General features: G+C 18.4%; 1 protein-coding gene across 1 annotated transcript in view; it reads left to right on the plus strand.

Annotated features, from left to right (window-relative positions):
- Window positions 1-21,251, plus strand: part of LOC100864794 (alpha-tubulin N-acetyltransferase) — a 33,674-nt gene that overhangs the window by 6,114 nt on the left and 6,309 nt on the right. The window contains exons 2-4 of the mRNA XM_086902975.1: window positions 8,177-8,326; window positions 10,890-11,061; window positions 14,253-14,394. Of these exons, the coding sequence (XP_086759101.1) occupies window positions 8,177-8,326; window positions 10,890-11,061; window positions 14,253-14,394 (464 nt within the window). The remainder of the gene's footprint in view (window positions 1-8,176; window positions 8,327-10,889; window positions 11,062-14,252; window positions 14,395-21,251) is intronic.

Raw genomic sequence — 21,251 nt, forward strand, 5'->3', positions numbered from 1 at the left:
TATAAAAGATAAGAAGAATATGAAGATTAGAATATTGCTTCGTTTCCTTATATGATAAATTTTAATATCTTTTATAATATCTCAAATTATAAACTAAAAATTTTTCGATAACTTAATATTTTTTATGGAAAATAACGAATCGCATCTATTAGTGCAATTATTCGCATCTATTATATAGTTACAAATTATATAATTCTAATTAAAATAAGAATATTAAAATATTAAGATTAATCTTTATATAACTTTTATGCGTCAATTTATAAAAAAAAACTATAATATTTTTCTTTTTATTATTTTATTATTTTTTTATATTTTGAAACTATTTTTTTGTATCGTTTTTGTATTATTTCAAGATATTTAAACGATTCAAAATAAGCCAGGCATAATATTATATTATATTATATAATATAATTATATGTATTATTATGTAATATTAGTTATTGTACATGTTATTATTATTACATATATTATTAATGTATCAATTATATATATGTAATATATGTATATATATTATTACATATATATATACTATATGTATATATATTTATATATAGATGAAAATTAATACTATTAGTAAATATTCTTAATTCGTAAATATCTCGAAAACTTATTATATGTAAAATAATTAGGAGAAAGATGCAAAATGGAAAAAGATTCTAGACAAGTTTATCTAACAAATATTAACACAATCGTATTTATAAGTTTTTTATAATAACTTGTAAAAAAGATCATTTAAAACAAAAAATAATAATTTTTTGTTTTATTTACATTATTTCCAACAATGAAATAGTTATTTTAATGAGATTCCTAAAAAATAAGTTTTTTATATTGCAAATATATAAACAGCTAATAAATTAAGATTGTATATAAGAAGAATTGTTTTTATTAAATCAATATAAATATTAATTTAATAATGTTTATTTCATGATATAGCAAATAAAGTTTGTTGATTTATAAAAATATAAATATTAAAGTTTTTGTAAGTTTAATAAAAAATTTTAGATAATCTATATCTAATCCCTAATTATTTTTATTATTATGGAAAAGAGTAGTATTCAAAATATTGATTTTTATAATGTATTCAAAAATCATGGAAAAATAACGATTGCTTTTTAAATAATTTCTATAAAATTGTTCTTAAAAATTAATCAATAATTGAAAATACGAATCGATGTATTTTCACAGTAATTTTAATGAATGATATAACTTATATATATGCATATATATATTGTAAAGATTTACGATAAATATATTAAATATATTCAGGAAAACCTTTTTTTTTTTTTTGTGAAAATAAAATTGAAACTTTGTTTTTTTTGTATTTTTTTATATTTTTTTATTTTTTTTTTTTTTGCTTCATTTTTTAACATTTTATTAATTTGCAATGATGTCCTTTTTAAAAGGGAATTAATTATTTTAATAATTAAAATTAATTAATCCAAGTTGGATTTTATATATTCAGTACAGTGAAATAATATCAATAAAACTTTAATGACAATTTTAATACGTGACATATATGTTATTAAAATACGTATATTAAAAATGACTGATAAATTTTAAATGATTATATTAATACAGCTTTGATGCAGATTATCCCAAAAGTTGTATCTATAATTTTTATTTATTTGAAAATATTCTAATAGATTCTGAATTTTATTTGTACGAACATATGATAATAAATAATATAATTTTAAAAAGAAGAATAAATTCATACTTGCTTATGATTACTTTGCATATTACGCGATATGATAAATATCATGTAAAGTTTTCAAAGAAGTATACATATTGGCAATTGAATTTGCATGCATTCTACGTAAAATTCAAGTGATAATGAGAAAATAAATTTCATGTCTAATGCAATGGAATATGAAATCTTTTAATGGATTATTTATGTTTCATTGTATACAAAATTATATATTTAATGTTGACTTTAAATTTTTAAAATTGAGAATTTTTTTATTTAAATGAATGTAAATATTTTGAGAACAATGAAGAAAGAAAAAATTTTAATTAATAAAATTTCTTAGTAATAAAATTAAATAAATAATTTTTTTATTTTGTTTTTTCTAATTGTAAAACAAAATAGTATCTTTTTTTAATCTTTAAAACATAAATTACAACAAAAATTATATTCATATTTTCGTAAAATTTATGTAGATGATAAAGAAATGAATATTATATAATATAATGAAATATTTTTCAGATCTAATGCAATGGAATATAACATATATATTTTAATAGATTTAAAAATATTTGTCATGACTGTAATGATTCCATTTTCATAGCATTATAATTGATCAGTGACAGTATATTCACTTAATTATTTATATTTTAATAGAAATATGTATATTCATTTACAATAATATTCATTTACAATATAACAATAATTCAGCATTAATATGGCATCATTTTGTTAGCAATTTAAATATTTTATTAATAACAGTGATAATGAATATTTATTCATCCATTTTGTTATTGATATATTCGTGAAAATCTTATTTATTAAATTAAACAATTTAAATTCGCATTAAATGAAATGAAATGAAGAAATGAAATAAAATCTATATCACATTGCCATTTCTATTTCACTTCATTTAATATAAAAATTGTTTAAAAATAAATTACATTAAATTATTTATAATATAATAAATAAATCTCAATAAACATTTTTATCAAATTTTTTATAGCCTTGTTTTAGCTTTTAAAATTGATTTTTCAGTTATAAATTTTGGATAGCATGCACGGAAATGAAAAAAAATAATAAAAAATAAAAAACAAAAATAAAAAAAGAGAAAGAAAAATAATTTAATTTGGATGCCATGTAAAAGATAGAAATAATAAATAAGAAATCGCACTCTGCATATATTGTCAATAGATGTTTTAGATAAAATTCAATGTATTGTGTTAAAAATTTTTTTATTAATATCTCGGAAATTAATAAAAGTTTATATTTAGGATTTCTTCTCTTCTTTTCTTTTATTTTACTCTCAAAATTTCAGCTCGTTTGGTCATGAGATACATTAATAAATATATGTTTAATAAATAATGTATATTTATTAAGAATAGTAAATATTCTTATATTGAATAGTTATACTTTCATTAAAATATTCAATGGATGACTAAAATATTAAATAAAATTGATTATTATACTAAAAGTATAATATAATACTAAATATATATAATGCTAAAAGTATAATTATCGATTTTACTTGAAATACTTTATGGATACTAAGGCCGATATTATTATTATAGTGTATTGAATACTTTATTTATTTACATTTGACGACGCGATGATTTATAGTGTGAAAACGATTGTATTAATCTATATAAGCATCTGTATAAAACATTTAGTATTTAAGTTCTATCTGTATAAGTAGAATTCAATATTACTAATAATTTTTAATTAATATTGTTTGCGACTGCAACAGTAGTATTATAATGATAATAGTGAAGGTAAGCTAATAGTGTTTGTAGAATGCCCTTTAACAGATGTCGTAGCAAGTGGTATATTCCTTAATGATGAGTGGATTATATTATTGGTTACATGCAATATGCATATTTATAAGAGAGCTAGGTCTCTCACTATTTTATACTAGATAATCGTGTCCAACAACCAGAGCACGATATAGTGTTAGAACAAATTATCTGGCAGTCAGATATATTAAAACATTCACAATAAAACTTTTTTTACAAATAACGATAGGTAATTATGTCTGACGGTCACGATATGTTCACAATCTAATTATCGTATCGGACTACGACGTGAATACCACGAAACTCTCGTTACCAATAACGCTCGTACCTTCAGAAAATCTCTTCTTCAGTTCAAGGATTGGGAGAATTTCTCAATGGAGAATGACAATAACTAATAATATCGCGGTTAGTGCCTGATTTGCGACATTCCCAAATTAGAGAAAAATTTTTCGAATTAGAATGATTTTGTTGCCGTTGAGATAGCTATATCTTAAATATGTCATCCTTGTCTGCTGGATCGAATTCTGTTCCAACAGGTTAAAGTGTGTCAAAAAATATACAATTATAATATTGAGTACATTATGTAAAACGATAATCTTCTCAAATAACATCTCCTTTGTTTAGGCTTTATAGGTCTGCGAGCGATAATAATAGAAAAGGATTTCTAGGAATTTCTTCGAATAAGTTGTTTATAAATTTCGCGACCAATAAGTGCTCGCGAACATATATCTTTTAATTTTAGATTCAGGATTCATCTTTACTTTTTCTTTTAAACTGTATGTCAATCAGAAATATATACTTTTTAAAACTAGTTATCAAATTTTAGAAAAACTATTAAATTAAAAACAAAGTTGTATAATTATATTTTTCACGAAACACATTATTTCCAACATATCTTGTAATTTCGTAGCGATCAATCGTTTATTTAAATGTACGATATTGCCTTTAGGATAATCTATCAATATTTGCATTGTAAAATAGCTATTGGCTTGGTTCTAATGTTAGAATTGGATTCTTATTACGAAGAAACTTATAATATATGGATATATAATAACCAATTTCATTATTCAAAGTTTATAATAATCAAAATATAAATAAATAAAAGTACATAAATAAAAGTTGATTTATATGATAATAATATAGTAATAATAGTAATAATAAAAATAACTTGTAAGTATACTGTAGATATATATATAATATATATATAAACATTGATATCATAGTTATTATTATTTTAACTTGCTATTTATCCTTTATTTACTGATCATTGAATGTGAAATTCTTCGTGCAATATTTCTGAATTTAAGAATACGTGGAACGCAGTCGATTCTCAGTGACTCAGATACTAATTTAGAAGCGTCGATGTATAATCATTATGTAATCGATTTATGAACCATATTTGAAAGAAGAGAAGTTGTGGAAACATATTTTACTGACATATTTTATTAGACGTTAAAACAAAAAAAATATAATATATAAGTAATAGTGATATTTGATAAACTTAAAAAAATAGAAAGATAGAAAATTAACAATGATATTTGATTCATCAATATATATTCATCAATATATATCATTCATCACACACACACAAACACACGTGCGCGCGATAAATATATTAAACTACTAAATATTATTAAATATAATTATTAAATATCTAAAATTTATTTAAAAATAACTGTTGAAATGATCTCTATTTAAAAATCAATATTAATCGTCTTATATGGAAACTTTTTTCTTAAAAATATATTGTTCAAAAGTATATGTACATGTATATATATATATATTTATATATGTATATATATATTTTATATTTTAAAAATATATACATTTTGATGAATTTGAATATGAATATGAAATAAAAATATAGATTAAGATTTTAATTAATATATAATATCAATAATTTTAACAATGATTATACATATTTTAAGTATTATGACGACTAAAATGTCTCTCAATTGTTATTGATAGTTATTTTTTTGGTTTAATTTTTTATTTAATTTTTATATTTCAATTGTAATAAAAAAATTTTATTAAAATGAAATTAGTTTAGTTTATTTTTAAATAAATAGAAAGTATAAATCATATTATAATAATCGCAGTTTTAATATATTAATAAAAATTTGAAGTTTCTATTTTTGATTATGATATGATAAAAAAAAAATAGTAAATTGATAAAAATATATATAAATTGAAAAAATACTTAACTGATAACAATATAATTAAAATTTTTCGAATATTTTAACGAATTATAGAAATATATCGTTCATCATATATATTTACTAATTATGGATATATTATAATTATACGAATCCGGGAATCCAAGAATTTATATTGCAAAACAAAATAAATTATTCATCTAATTGTGATTGATTTATTATATTTAATACTATATTTAATACTATTTAATACTATTTAATACTATTTATTATACTATATTAATAAAATTTTTTTGTTAATACTTTAATTTTATAACCTGTTTCGTTCAAAAATAATAATAGTACCTTATGTTACTATTCAAATCAAATATTTTACCTATATTTAGATAAAATAAAAAAAATTAAAAGTTTTAAAATCATTTATATTTGTGTAACATATTTTATGAAATTATGAAATTTTTCAAACTTTTTTTATTTTTTTATTTATTAATTTTATTAATAATATCAAAAAATAAAATGAATGTCATATTTTTACTTTCTTCTCTATGTATTGAATATTATTATTAAAATTTATATTAAAATTACAATTAAAATTTATAATATATCATAGAAATTTTAGAAAAAAGTTGAGAATTAGTGTATAACGCCATATGTATATATAACGTAATCTATATAATCCATACATATTAGAAGTAGAAGAAAAATTTATAGCATATTAATTCATAATAATTTCAAAAAATGGTTTCCATATATTATATTGTTAATTAATGAACTATATAATTTATTTTAAAAAAATATTTCTTGAAAGATTAAGATTGACTAGTTAAATATATAGGAAAAAGTTATTTAAAATATTATCATCTATAATATTTATAAAATATCGAAATAAAAAAAATAGAAAGCCTTTTTTTGCAATTTTACTCAATATCTATTTAATTAATATCTACATAATAAATAATATCTAAATAGCTATCTCAATTATCCTCTCTCTGACTATCTATTTTCAACTATTAAATTGTCTTTTCCACATATATTTACGATCGATAGCATATATATATACGACAAATTTAATTTCTGAGCTGTTACATGTAATTGGCTTTAATTTTTGATTTTAGTTTTTGAGATATTTGAAAAAAATTTTGTTTTTATTATATTAAATTTTACACATATGTATATATTTAATGATTCAATTAAAATTATTTCATGAATTTTAATTCGTTTGAAATATCTTAATCTCTCTTAATGAACATTTAATTAAATTAAATTAAATTAAAATTAATAGATTTTTAGTTAATAATTTTATTATAATCTCAAAATAAAAAATTGAAAAATGTAAATGTAATTAAAATAAACATAAAAATTTAGAAAAATTATTTTTAAATATTATATATTAAATATTTTATTTTATTTATTATTTTGTCTTCATAATTATCATAAATGAATATATTTAAATATATATTATTATATATTGAATTTCATTTCTAAGTTTCAACCAACACAATGCTAAGTGTTTTAATTTGTATTATTTTATATAATTATAAGTTATAAAAAAAGGACTTTTTTATTAATATCTCAGGACTTTTTTAGTAAATTTAGAAATTTAGTAAATTTTTTATTACTTCAATTGAAATAAATATATAAAAAATTTTACCAATTTTCTGTCTGATATTATAACAAAATATAATATATTTTAAATTAAATTTGTTATATCTTAATGTTTTAATATATATTATCGTAAATCTTAACAAAGGAAAGAATCATAAAAAAAAGAATAATAATTTTTTAATATTCTATAATTATATACGAAGAAAAAGAAGAAAAGAAAAAAAAGTTAAAAGTGGAGCAGTTGTTTCGTGCTATTTAAATTGTAAACCGCACTTTACAATTTATGAAAGTTGAAATAAATAATTCTAAAATTGCGATTAAATTATTAAAAACAAATAATTCATTTTTCTTTCGTCAAAAATATTTAATATAATACTTAATATTTAATATTAAATATAATGATATCTCTTTTTGCTTTTAAAGAAAATTATCAACAATTAATTTATTTTTTAGGTTTTATTAATACCTGAATATATAGATATTATTTAGGTAATGTAATAATTTTAATCATATAAATGAAAATATAGTATTATAATATTATATTGAAATTATGTATATTCATTTCTTAAAAATTATCTAAATCTGTCTTCTATTTTTACTATTTTTATTATTTTTACTATATTTAACAAATAAAATCACATATCATTTTTTCTAACATATTTTTAAAAAGCTTTAATATGTCTTTCAATTTTATAATTTTTAATGCTTGTAAACTAAATTTTGAATTCATGTAATTAATGTTTGCTATATTTAATATGTAATATTTAATATTTTCATTTCTATTGCTTATATATATAATCAATATATAATTTTTGCAACATTACAAAATTACTGTATATATGTAATTTATTTTTATTTGAAGCAGCTATTATTATGCTGCTTTTTATATATCAAGTGAAAATTGTAAATTCTTTGATTAATAAAAAATTTTCTTATTTTAGCGAATGTCAGAGACAACTGAGCAAGATTCTTGATGATATGGGTGAGGCTTCTGCTAGGGCTCAAGGTCTGAATAAGCCAATAACCAGCGCCTTAAAACTTCGAGATACAGATCATATAGTTTATTTATTAATGGATAATGAAGCTAATAAGTAAGTTTTTTTTAAATTTCTATTATTTACTATTTTTTGTTAATCTAATTGGAACAAACATTTTATTTTGTATCAGCTTCTGTTTTGAAAATTATATTTCATGATTTTTTTGATATAAACCACCTCCTCTCCCTCCCTATCCCCTCCTCCTCTTTCTATTATATAAATTCTATTATAACATACATCAAAATGATGATGAAATGGGATATAATTAAAAAAAATTTGGAAAACGCGATTTAAGAAAAAAGTTAATCTTGATAAAGAAAAATAAATAATAATATATAAACTAAAATAATATAAAATAATTCAATTGAAAAATGTTATTATCTATTGAATAAAAGAATATATTTTTTAAGAAATGTAAAATATTCGTGTAGATAAATTCTATCTAATTATTATTCTAATTATTTATTATAAAAGTGTGGATAAACCAAGATCCTCATAGAAAGCGCAATTTATTCAAAGAAGCAGCCAGAAAGGAACTATTACATTTCCCAGAATAGGAAATTCATAGTATATAAAATGGTTGAACGATCAATATATGAGATGTCTCTTCTAAAAGAATTCAGCTTTCTTATTCAAACAAAATCCTTTCATTCAAAATCCTATATTCAAATTTTATTATTCAAGTTTAAATTAGGAAACCATAACAAAACGAATGTAACATTAAATATAAAAAAACATTAACAAACAAATAACATTAAATTTCAAAATATAATAGATATTAATATAAATTTTAAATATATCATGAAAAATGATATTTAAAATACTTATAATTTTTATTAAATTATATAGATACACAATATATATATAATAAATATATAATATAATTTTATATAAGAAAATAACTTTTATATAATCTAAAATAACTTTTTTATTGATTTAAAATTATGAAATTATAAAATTATAAAATAAATATTGTCTTTGCAAGTAATTGCTTTTTTTATCTTTAATATTTAATATATATCTTTTTTAATATAATATTAATTATTATTCAGCAATTTTGTTTAATTAGTCAAAATTTAATTCAAAAACACAGAGATTATAACATTGATAGTCAAGATTATATATTATAGAGTTAATAGAGAAAATTTGATAAAGAAAAATAAAAGAATATAAATATAATTTTTTTAATTTTATCAAATGAAAAATTTATTTAATATATTGAATGCAAGTTTATTATGAAAAGTATATGAAAAAATATTTATATCATAATACTTATCATAATATAAAATAATTTTTAATTATTTTTAATTTTTTTATATATAAAAAAATTATAAATAATTATAATTAAAAACTTATATATAAATTTAATTCTTTAACTGCGTCAGTCGCAGTTAGTAAATAAATAATTATTTAATTAATAGTTAAGTTAAAGATAGTTGTAAGATTTTTCTATTTTTCTTTTCTTATTAATAATTAATTTATTTGATATACAATACAATATTAATATTACTTGATATACAATACAACTATTATAACTCAATAATATTAAATAAGAATGTAATATTTTTGTATAAGAATTTTAATGTTAATATATGTAATAATTTCTAAATATATAATTTCTAAATATAATCATGTTCCAAAGTTAAAATATTAGTAAATATTATTCCAATCTCTTTTAATTGATACTAAAAATAAAACTCTATTTGATACTCTATTGAAATACATCATTTTCAAATTAATTGAAAATTAAAAGTATTTAATAATTAACATTTTGTTTATACTAAGAACTATTATCATTAAATGTAGATATACATATAGGATATTTATTTTTATAATATTTATAATTTTTATAATTTTTATAATATTTCGAAAATAATAAAATTTTTGAAAGAATATTAAATTCAAAAGTTTAATGGTTTTAAAGGAAAAATATAACTATCTTATTTATTTTTTATTTTTTGAATGTTTTCAAAATTGTTAAAAGATCAAGTATTTTCGTAACATGTTTTCATTTTTTCTAATTTATTTTTTATTTTTCTTAAAATTTTTTTCTTTTATATAATATTTTTTACATTTCTTTATTATTTCATTTCTTGGAATTTTGGAATTTTCTAACAAATTATATATATAAATATAAATCAGTTATAAACAAATTTTAATTTGATTAAAGATTGTTCAAAATTATTTAAATATGATGTAACTATATAAATATGATTCTTTGTCTAGTAAAAAAATCCTGGAATTATTAATTATTTTATCTTATATAATAATAATTATCTAATAATTATCAAAAGATTAAAAAAATTTTATTTAATTTTCCTTTTTTTATCTTTTATTTTGGGAATAGCAAAATAAAAAATTTTATTTTATTAAATCTTATTATTTTCAATATTTTCTTTTCCTTAAAAAAATTTCATATATTGCAAAAATTTCATATACTAGAAAAAATTTCAATACAGTGATATGATAGATTAATTTTTACCTTTATTATTAATCAAACATAGCAAAGCATATCCCAAATTTTGATTCCGCTCTATATATAACAATGCGAATCTCGTATGAACCACAATCATGAATCATCATTGCATAATATTACAAACTTGCTATGATTTTACAGTGGACTAGGCAGTGTGGTGGGACTGTTAAAAACTGGATCGAAAAATCTCTTTATGTTCGACGAGACTGGCGCTCATTATCAATTAAAACCTAGATGCATTCTGGACTTTTATATTCATGAATCACGGCAGCGCATGGGCCTTGGAAATATTCTCTATCAGCATATGCTTTCCGTAAGTGGTTATGCAACTGTTCCAATTAATGCATATAAAATGAATGGTTTCAATCTCATATGGAATCTCATATATAAAATTTAGTATTTTAAGAAGAATATAAAAAAGAAGGATAAAGATTACATTTAAGACTAATAATGGTTAATAATAAAAATAATATTTTAATTTAGCATGAGATATTATGATATATGAGTAATTTATGATAATTTTAGAATCTATGGCTTTAAAATAAATAGTTCTTAATAAAAAAGTTAAATAATAGTTTCAGAATCGCAATAGAATTAAAATTTTTTTAATACAAATAAAAAAAATTCATTTTTCATTTGTGATGACACATTGTTGGTGAAATAAAAATATAATAAATAAGAAAAATAATTTAATATCTTATCAAATTATATTTAATAAGAGATAAATACGTTATCATATATATACATATATGATACGGATATACATATTATTTTAATCATATTGAAAATTATTAATATATTAAAGAAACTCAAATTTTTTTAGGATAAATATTTTACTTTATTAATTGTTGTCAATATTGAAAAAATTGTGACAAAAAAAATAAAGAGGAAAAAAAAATAAAAAAAATTAAAAAATTTTCTTATTTTATATTTATTACTATTCATTCAATATTTTATTTATTTATGTTAAATTAATTATATCGTATTCAATTAATATGATTTTCCAGATGCGGTATTTTTTCATAGTTATGCGGTTCATAATTAAAGCTTGTTAATTCGATTTAGAACATTCTACATATAGAATTTATTTTATATTACTAGCAGAAAAATATTTTTTTATTATTTTATAAAAGATTTAAATTAATATTAATTACAAAGTATTTTACATGCATTTTTGAGAATAAAAAAAGATAAGATAGATAAAAGACATTCAATAATTAAATATGTTATATATATTATTATTATCTAATATAAATAATATATTTTAGACCAACGATAGATATTAATCTGAAATCAAATTTTTATTAAGTATATTAGATATTCTTCCTTATATTATTCAGTATGTTCAAGATTTTTTCATAAAAAATCTATTTTACAATTTTAAAGTTAGTTTAAATGTATTTGACTAACTGAATTTTTAACATGTGAATTTCCCATAAAAGATCTATAAAAAAATTGTTAAATTTTAGCATTTCTTAGAAAACTTTATTTATTTATCATTATTAATTTTTATCATTATTAATATAATATCATAATTTTATATTTTCTTATATATTATAATTTATAATTATAATATTAAAATATATATTTAAATCTTATATATTATAAAATGAAATATTTTATTTTATATCATTTTTGATTTTTAATAATTTTAAATAATATATAACAATGATATTTCTTATTTTTTCGTGAAACAGTGCACAGACCAAAATATTGCAATTGAATATGAACTCCATTCTTAAACAAAATAATGGCTGGCTTTTTTTTTCTATCACATCTCTTTAAGTGTTTATATAATCTGTTTCTTCTATGTTCACCAATCGATATTTATTTTCCTTAATTTCTTGTAAAATGTCCTCAGTTTTGTGATTGAATCGAAGTTTATTGATGAAATTATCAAAATTAAAAAAGAAATTAAAAAAAAAGTAAACAGAGAAGAAAATAAAATCTAAAATCTTAGCTTCGGATATTTATTAGTTTTTCAAATATTTATGAAAAATTTATATATTGAAAGCTGCAGATATTACTAATACATTGTCATCCAGATACTATTAATACAATAATTTATTGTAATTATAATTAATAACATAACAATTTATTATAATCATGTTTGGTGATATAATTTCTATTTTGAGTTGTAAATGTTTCTTTATATCGACTTTAATATCTATACAATATCCCATTTATAATTCACAAATTTTTAATCATTCATTCTTAAAATATTAAACATATTTGATTTATGAAATAATATCGTATGATATCTCGAAAAAATGCAGATAAAAACATATTGCGTATAAATGTAACAATTATTATTACTTTGGGCACATTTTGAAAACCATAATAATTAATGGATTAATTTAAAAATGGTCTTTATAAGGGAATCGCTTTTACTATTTGCAATTCTCCATAATAGCAATTGAGGATATGAAATAGATCGGCTATTGACTTCTACGAAAACAATTATATTAGTCATGTCTGATATCTAAAATTTATTGTATGCTATTACAAATTTTCATTAATATCATTAAAATTAATTTCATTAAAATCATTAATATCTTGATAATAAAATATGTAAAACTTAAATTTTATATAAGATTTTTTTTAAAGATTTATTGTCTTTCTTTTACTAATTCCTTCAAATTTCAGTTAATTAGCTATATAATTATATATTTTATATTTTATTAATATATTTTTTTAATATTTTTTTAATATTATTTTAATATTACTTTAATATAACTTCTAATATTACTTCTTTATTTTTTATTTTTATTTTAAATTGAAATTTATAAATTTTTTTTTCAATCATAAATTCAAGAAATATTCATAATGTTCAAAAAATATTTAAACAATTCATAATCTATTTATTTATTTACTGAAATTTAAAAAAAGTCAGAAAATAAAATTAGATAAATGACGTTAAAATGAAATATTAAATATATTATAATTTTTATTTTTCTTATTTTTTTATTATATTATATATAAATATAACAATATATATTATATTATACATTATATTTTCTAAAATACAATATTTTTATTATAAAACTGTTTAAATAAAATATGAAATAGGAAATTATCTAAATAACTAATTTCAATTAATTTTTAAATAATAACTATTTTGTATTTATATAATATATAAGAATATTAAAAATGGTATGCCCATCTAACATTAAATGAAAATATTTACTTGCTTAAAACGTTGATTTGTTTTGATTTGATAAGAAGTAGTAATGTTTAGATAATGATAGCAAATTAATCGATCATCTTAGATAGAAATAATGATAAAACTTCATTATGCATGAATTTTACGAAAATAACTTAAAAAAATGAATTCATTTAAATTTTTCAGCAAATTCATTTATTTAAGCATCTTATAAAAAAAAATGAAAAATGAATGATTATTGAAAAAATGAATTATTCTATTTTTTATGTTTATATTAAATTAATTTTAATAATTAGAAATAATTTCATATTAATAAACTTAATGCTATTTTTAATTTTCAGGAAGAGAATATTAGACCGGTGAAATTAGCAATCGATAGACCTTCAGAGAAATTTTTAGCTTTTTTAAGTAAACATTATGCTCTCACGAAGATTATTCCGCAGAACAACAAATTTGTCGTTTTTCAAGGATTTTTTGATGACGGTAAGTTTTTTTTTTTTATTCTCAATCTTATTTAAATTCCTAAAGCTATTATTAAACATTATAAACATTGTTAGAACTATATTTATTGGCAAATATTTTACAAAAAAAAAATAAATAATATTTTTATAATTTTAGCAATAATATTTTTACATAATAATTGTTTGAACAGTTTTATTGAATTTACATATATTTCCATAATGGATCGATATCTATTATATATCCATTATACAAATATGATATTTATTAATATTTTGTCATTTGAAAAAATCTAAGACAAATGAAAAAAACTTCTATTTCATTTTTTTATGAATTAGTTTCAATTATCTAAATTAAAATGGCAGTTTTAAGGCGATTATCTATATCAAAATAGAAAAATTTATTTACTTAATGTCTAAAGATTGAAAACTTTATTTTTTGTGCATATTGTATATACCGTGAATTCAATATTACATAAAATCCAATATAATGTAATATTATCTTTGAATTTTTTGTAAATAACTTAAAAACTAAAATCAATCGCGAAATAGTTATATGTATAAAAAAAAGTTACTCATAAGAAAAGATCTCCAACTTGCAATTTAAAAAAATTTTGAAACTTTGGGAATATAAATAATATAATATAAATAATGCATATAGATATGTATTATATATTTTTTTTTGTTGTCCAAATTTGACTATTTTTCAATATTGTGTTATAATTCGCAAACTATACGATAGAAAAAAAATTTTTCAAACAAAAATTGTCTTTTTAATGATTATCGTTTCTCAAAAATTCTCAAAAAATTTATAATTTTTTTTCACAAAAAATTTTAATTAATAATTATAAAATAGAATAAAAAATTAATATTTTTTTTATTTTAAATGTAAGCTTTATTGTATCATATTTGGTTCATGACAATATAGAATTTCTGGATTGTATGTAATAAGAGTGAAAAGTGAATATATATTTGACTTTAACATTTGAGAATACAGTATTTATTTAACAATTATTACATATATGTTATATTAAGAAAAAGTTATTTGAAAAACGTAAAGTATAAAGTGATAGGAATTAAAAGTAAAACACATAATTTAATCTAATAAATGATATTTGAGATATAAAATATAATTAAATAACATAAAGTAGCTGAGGATCTATAAAAATATAAATTAAAAGTGAATATAAATATAATTAGAATGATTAAATATAATTAAGAATGATTTATTTCCATTTATTAATAAAATTTATTACTTTGTTGGTTTATCTTTAATTTTAATTACCACAGCTAACCGCATTGAATCAATCAACTTATATATTGTTGAAACAGAAATATCATTCCATATTTTTAGTAGTTCGATTTTAAGGTTTTCCTTATTTGTAATTTTTATTTTGCATAATTTCAAATCTAATATTTTTTACAATTTCTCTATTATATTAAAATCTGGATATTATGATGGAAAATTTGGAGCATTTTATTGCAACCAATCCTTAACAATCTTTGCTGTATATTTAAGATTTTGATCTTGCTGAAAGATTCACGAATCTGACAATTGAACACTTTGTAACACTTGCAATTAAATTTGTTCTTAAAATATTTAGATATTGAAATTTATTCATCGTATTGTTAATAAAAGTTAATTTCTCAATTTCAGAGGCTCTCATGCTATCTCAAACCATATTACCTCCGCCATGCTTGACGGTACTAATAAGATTTTTTTAATTCCGTATTTATTTTTTGCATTTTTTTTTTTTGCAAAAATTTACTTTTATCAGTGAATACATAGTGTTCCAAAATTCAAGTAATTTGTTCATGAATTTTTCTGCGAATTGCAATCGCAACCGATTCTTTGTACTATTACTAATTTTTTGTGTGGAATACGGTCATGCATACCTTGAGAATTTAATGATTTACAAATACTTACATATACAGATTTTTGTTACATTCCTGATATTTCATAAGCTAATGAAACTCCACTCAGAATGGGAATTTCTTTATTATTCGTATAATTTTATTTAACTTTTTCGGATGATCGAAATGAGAAAAGTTTTTTATATTTTTTGTATTTTATACTTGTCCATGATTTTTCTTATTCCATTTATTAATTCTATATAATTTTTATTTTTTCTATTTTTCGAAATGATTTTCTTTCATTTCTTAATTTCACAATAAGTTTCCTCATTTCTTTTAAAGTTTCTATATGTTTTTCATTTATAATTTTATTTATGTACTGAATATTTCAAATTAATCAATACTAATAAAAATTTACATAAATTCACGTTTATTCAAAAATTAAAAAACCACATTATCCTTCATAACTATCTTTCATAACGGATTAACTATTGCATATGTGTTTATATACGATTGTGATATTACAAATACAATATTACAATTTTGATTTTTGTGGCATATATAAATGTAATATAGAATTTCATATATATAGGATGTACTTATTTTTGACTCTCACTATATGTTACTATATGACTAGCAATTTTTTTTTAATAGTTATAATGATAAAATAATTTATATTATGTATTGAAACAATGAAAATGGAAAAAAAGAAAATGAAAGAGAACTTTAACAGAATTATTTTTATTAGAACTTTTAAATATAATTATCGAATTTTTTCATGAAATAAATGAAATCACGTAAAAGATATAATAAGCAATTCTATTTATGATTATATCAAATAATTTTGAAAACATATAATATATTTTTTGTAGTAATGAAATTCAAAGAAATATTTAAAACAGAAATTTATTATATCATGTACAACATATGATATGATAATATGATTATCGCATATGGAAACAGATGTACGAAATTTTATAAAAAAGCAATCTATTGAGCTTATAACATAAGCAAATATCTCGTAATATTTTCGTGATGAAAATTGATTATGAATAAAAACTATTATAATTTAATGACATTCCATCTATGTAAATCATTGTATAATATTACAAGATTATAAAATTTTCGAAGTTTTTTTCCATATGTAGAAATTGTATATATTAAATGATATCATTCCTGTAATTGTAAATATTTCAATATATTAATATATTATTCAATATGTTAATTAAATGATACACTATTTTATAATGATAGATAATTCATAGATCCAATAACAAAACATTTTGAAATTGATAGATATACATTAATCATTCATTAAACAATTTTTTAGTTAATTTTCCAGAAGTGGCGAATATTACATGACTGAAAAAAATATTATTGTACACATGATTCTTCTAAGTTATTGCGAAATAAAAAACAATGAAGCTAATATTTGAAATGAAAAAAAAATATTTGTTTATTTATGTTGTTAAAATTATTGAAATTATTGCTTATGATTTCGTGTAAAAGAATGAATTAAAAAAAAATTATATATATCTTTCAAAAATGTGAAAACATTCATCAATTGAAGATTCCTAAAATAATTTCAAGCAATACATTTTTCTTTGCAAAATCTTATGAATTGTTAATGAATTATTAATATTATAGTCGAATGGTTGCGATGATAGCATCCGTTATATGTTATCAAATATAAACAAGTTTAAACAATATATGTCGAAAAAAATGTGTTGAATATTTTACTTTATTCATTATTCGTGATATAATTTTATCGATAAAAAAATATTTGTTATATTCAATATACTTTTTTTGACATATATTATTTGGACTTGTTCATGTTCGATCGGTGGCATATATAATCAACGCTACCGACTTGACTACGCATTCCATAATCAGTGTTTTTTGTTAATAATTCGTTAACAAAAGTAAAAAAAAAAATATTTTTGCAAAGAAAAATATTATTTCAGAAATCTTGAATTGAATTGTTACATTTTTGGGACATTTTTTTGTATAACTTTTTTCTAATTACATAAATAATTGACATCTTTTATTAAACGATAAAAGAAACATTAAAGAAATAATTGTTGAACTCTGAAAACTTTTTTTTTTATTTTTTTACAATTTTTACAAACTGAATTATAATTTATATTAAATTGGGAATTATAACCGAAAAATAGTTGAATTTTTATGAATCAATTTTGTTTAGAATAAATTTGGTAGTAAAAAAAATTGCATAATACATATTTCTATATGCACTACATATTCTAAATTTAAAAATTTTTTGAATTTGGATATTTTTTTTCATATCTTTAACAACATTTATTAATGATATTTTTAATAATATTTCAAAAACATTAAAATCAGTAAATAGACAGTTTTTAAATAAGTTGTTTAAATTTTATTATTTATTCTTTAAATCATTTTTCTAATACAAAAATTTCAAAAATATTTTTATTTAACTTTCAATTCAACAATGAATAAAAAATTTAAATAAAAAATTTAAAAGGATATAAGTCTATATGAAGATTTGTTCTACGTTTCTGCAATAATATTACTTTTGCGCATTTTCAGATCTGTTGGAAATATGCTATTTTATATCTTTGAATAGTATGGTTAAAAAAAATATCTTAGTCTTTTTTTCTTTAGCATTTTTATTATAAGATCATATCTTGATGTTTTATTATTTTTTAATTTTTTTATAATAGCATATATTTCTTCTTTTTTTATTATTTTATGATTTTATATAGATTTTATATATATAGAATAATAATACTATCGTTTAATGGAATTTGTAGTCTGTTTTTGAAGATTTTTTACAGGTAATAATTTTTGTCATAATTTTTATTTGATTTTCAGATTTAGTCCGAGATTGGAGGTATAGGAATTGTTAACTTTTTGAATCTTTTTATTTTCACAGTTAATAATCTATTATTTCTACAATTATTTGTTCAAATTTTTGATAAAATTATTAAAGTTAATGTTTATATTTTGAATTTTCTTTTTAATTTTTATACATCTTTTAGATATTTTATAATTTCGATTATTGTTAATGAATTTGTAGTTTGTGAATGTAATATTCGTGAATGTTTTATATCTGTTACAATTTTTTGGTCAAATTTAAAGATCGTAAAAGATTCAAGAACAAATCAAATAATTCTTTTACTGTGATAGATCAATATTGGCAATTGCGATATCTAATAAATTAAGTTTTATTTATGCCCATAAGCCAATATGTTATAGGTTTTCCAGAAGAGGATACTTTTAATTGATTTTTAATTATATAGTATAACCTTTACGATTATGATCCTAGAACCTCAATGACTGTGTTTTACATTGAAATCATTCAATATTTCAAATTTCATATTAATTGATTTGAAGAATTTTTCGTATTCTTTTTCTTTTATCGCTTGTTTTAATGGATAATAAATAAATTGATAAAATATTTATACTATAAAAATATTCAATTTATCATTGATAATAATCTTTTGTATTTTTTTGCATTTAATATGATTTTATTTGTGAATACTTAAATTTTTTCTTAATATAAATAGCTATTCATTCTATTCCTCTGCCACTTGAAAGTGTCGTAATATTTATAGTTTAGAATTTTTAAATGTGATTTATTTATCTCATATTTCTACAACAGCAATAATATTTATATGTTTATAATTTAATAGTATTTTTTCGGCTAAATTTTATTTATTGACTGTTATTGCATTCCATTATTTTGAATTTTGTTTCTGCAATATTACAAGTTTTGTTAATAAATTTAACATAATTAACATTTAGTTGGTTAGATTTTCTATTAATTTTTTCAATTTTTCTATGCTACTTATATATTTGTTTTTATTCGTTTAAATGTTTGATTTATATTTAGTTTTATAGCTTCATAGATTTTGTTATTATTATTGTTATTTTGTTATATGTTAAGTTAGTACGCTTATTTTGATTAATATTATTTATTTGCTCGATTTTGGAATTTAGAATAATCTTAGAATTCTAATTGTTGAAAATAATCTTTTTCTATATTATATATTAAAAATAATCTCTTTCTCTATTTTTATAGTGCAAACTTTGTAATTAGTAAAATGATTTTGTTAAAATGAAGTATACGACATTTTCTATCCTTTTATATATATTATATATAATATAATATTATTAATTATGTTAAACAGCTTGAGTTAATATTATCCTAGATCAATTTTTTGTGTATATGTATTAAGAAATCTTTATCTAATATCAAAAGAAATCTTTTGATATTAAATGTTCATCGATAATAAAAATAATTTTATATCAAAAGAATATAATTGTAAGATCTATATTGATTGGACATTTTTTGTAAATTATATATATGTTGTAAAAGAGAATATAATATACATATAATAATACATAAAATATATAGCATTATTAATTTTTTTGTTAATAAAAATAATATTTAGAAGATATATAAAGATTAAATTTTTTTTTATAAATAAAATCATATATTTTTTAGTAAATTAAGCAATATAAATTATTTCTTATAAAAAATTATTAAGTCATTTATAATAAAAATTTATTAAAAGATATTTTAACTTGAATTTTATAAAATTTATCCTATCATAGATAAGAAAAAAGTATAAACAAAAGAATATCATTTTGTATATTCTTTTTCTTTTATATAATAAATTTCACACTATATGTAAATGATTGTTATTTTTATGTATTTTAATTTTTATACAAGAAAGAGTTATCTATACGGTTATTATTTAATTATTATATAAATGCAATTTCATGAAGAATGTTAAAATTAAAAAATATAAGTTTTATGTTACATTTATTATTATACATGTATATTTACAAAAAATTCAAATATAGATTACAAGAAAATAAAGATAAAGTAGAATAAAAGTTAAGTCGCTGAGAATAGAAGATAGATAAAAATACATAAAAATAGAATTTATACTGTCCAATTAATTATTTACATTATATTTATATTATATTATAATTATTTATAATATATTTGAAAGAACTTTAAAAATTTTCCTATATGTA

This window comes from Apis florea, unplaced genomic scaffold (genome assembly GCF_048593485.1).
Source record: "Apis florea isolate Af1SG1 unplaced genomic scaffold, ASM4859348v1 contig_2274_pilon, whole genome shotgun sequence".
Lineage (NCBI taxonomy): Eukaryota > Metazoa > Arthropoda > Insecta > Hymenoptera > Apidae > Apis > Apis florea.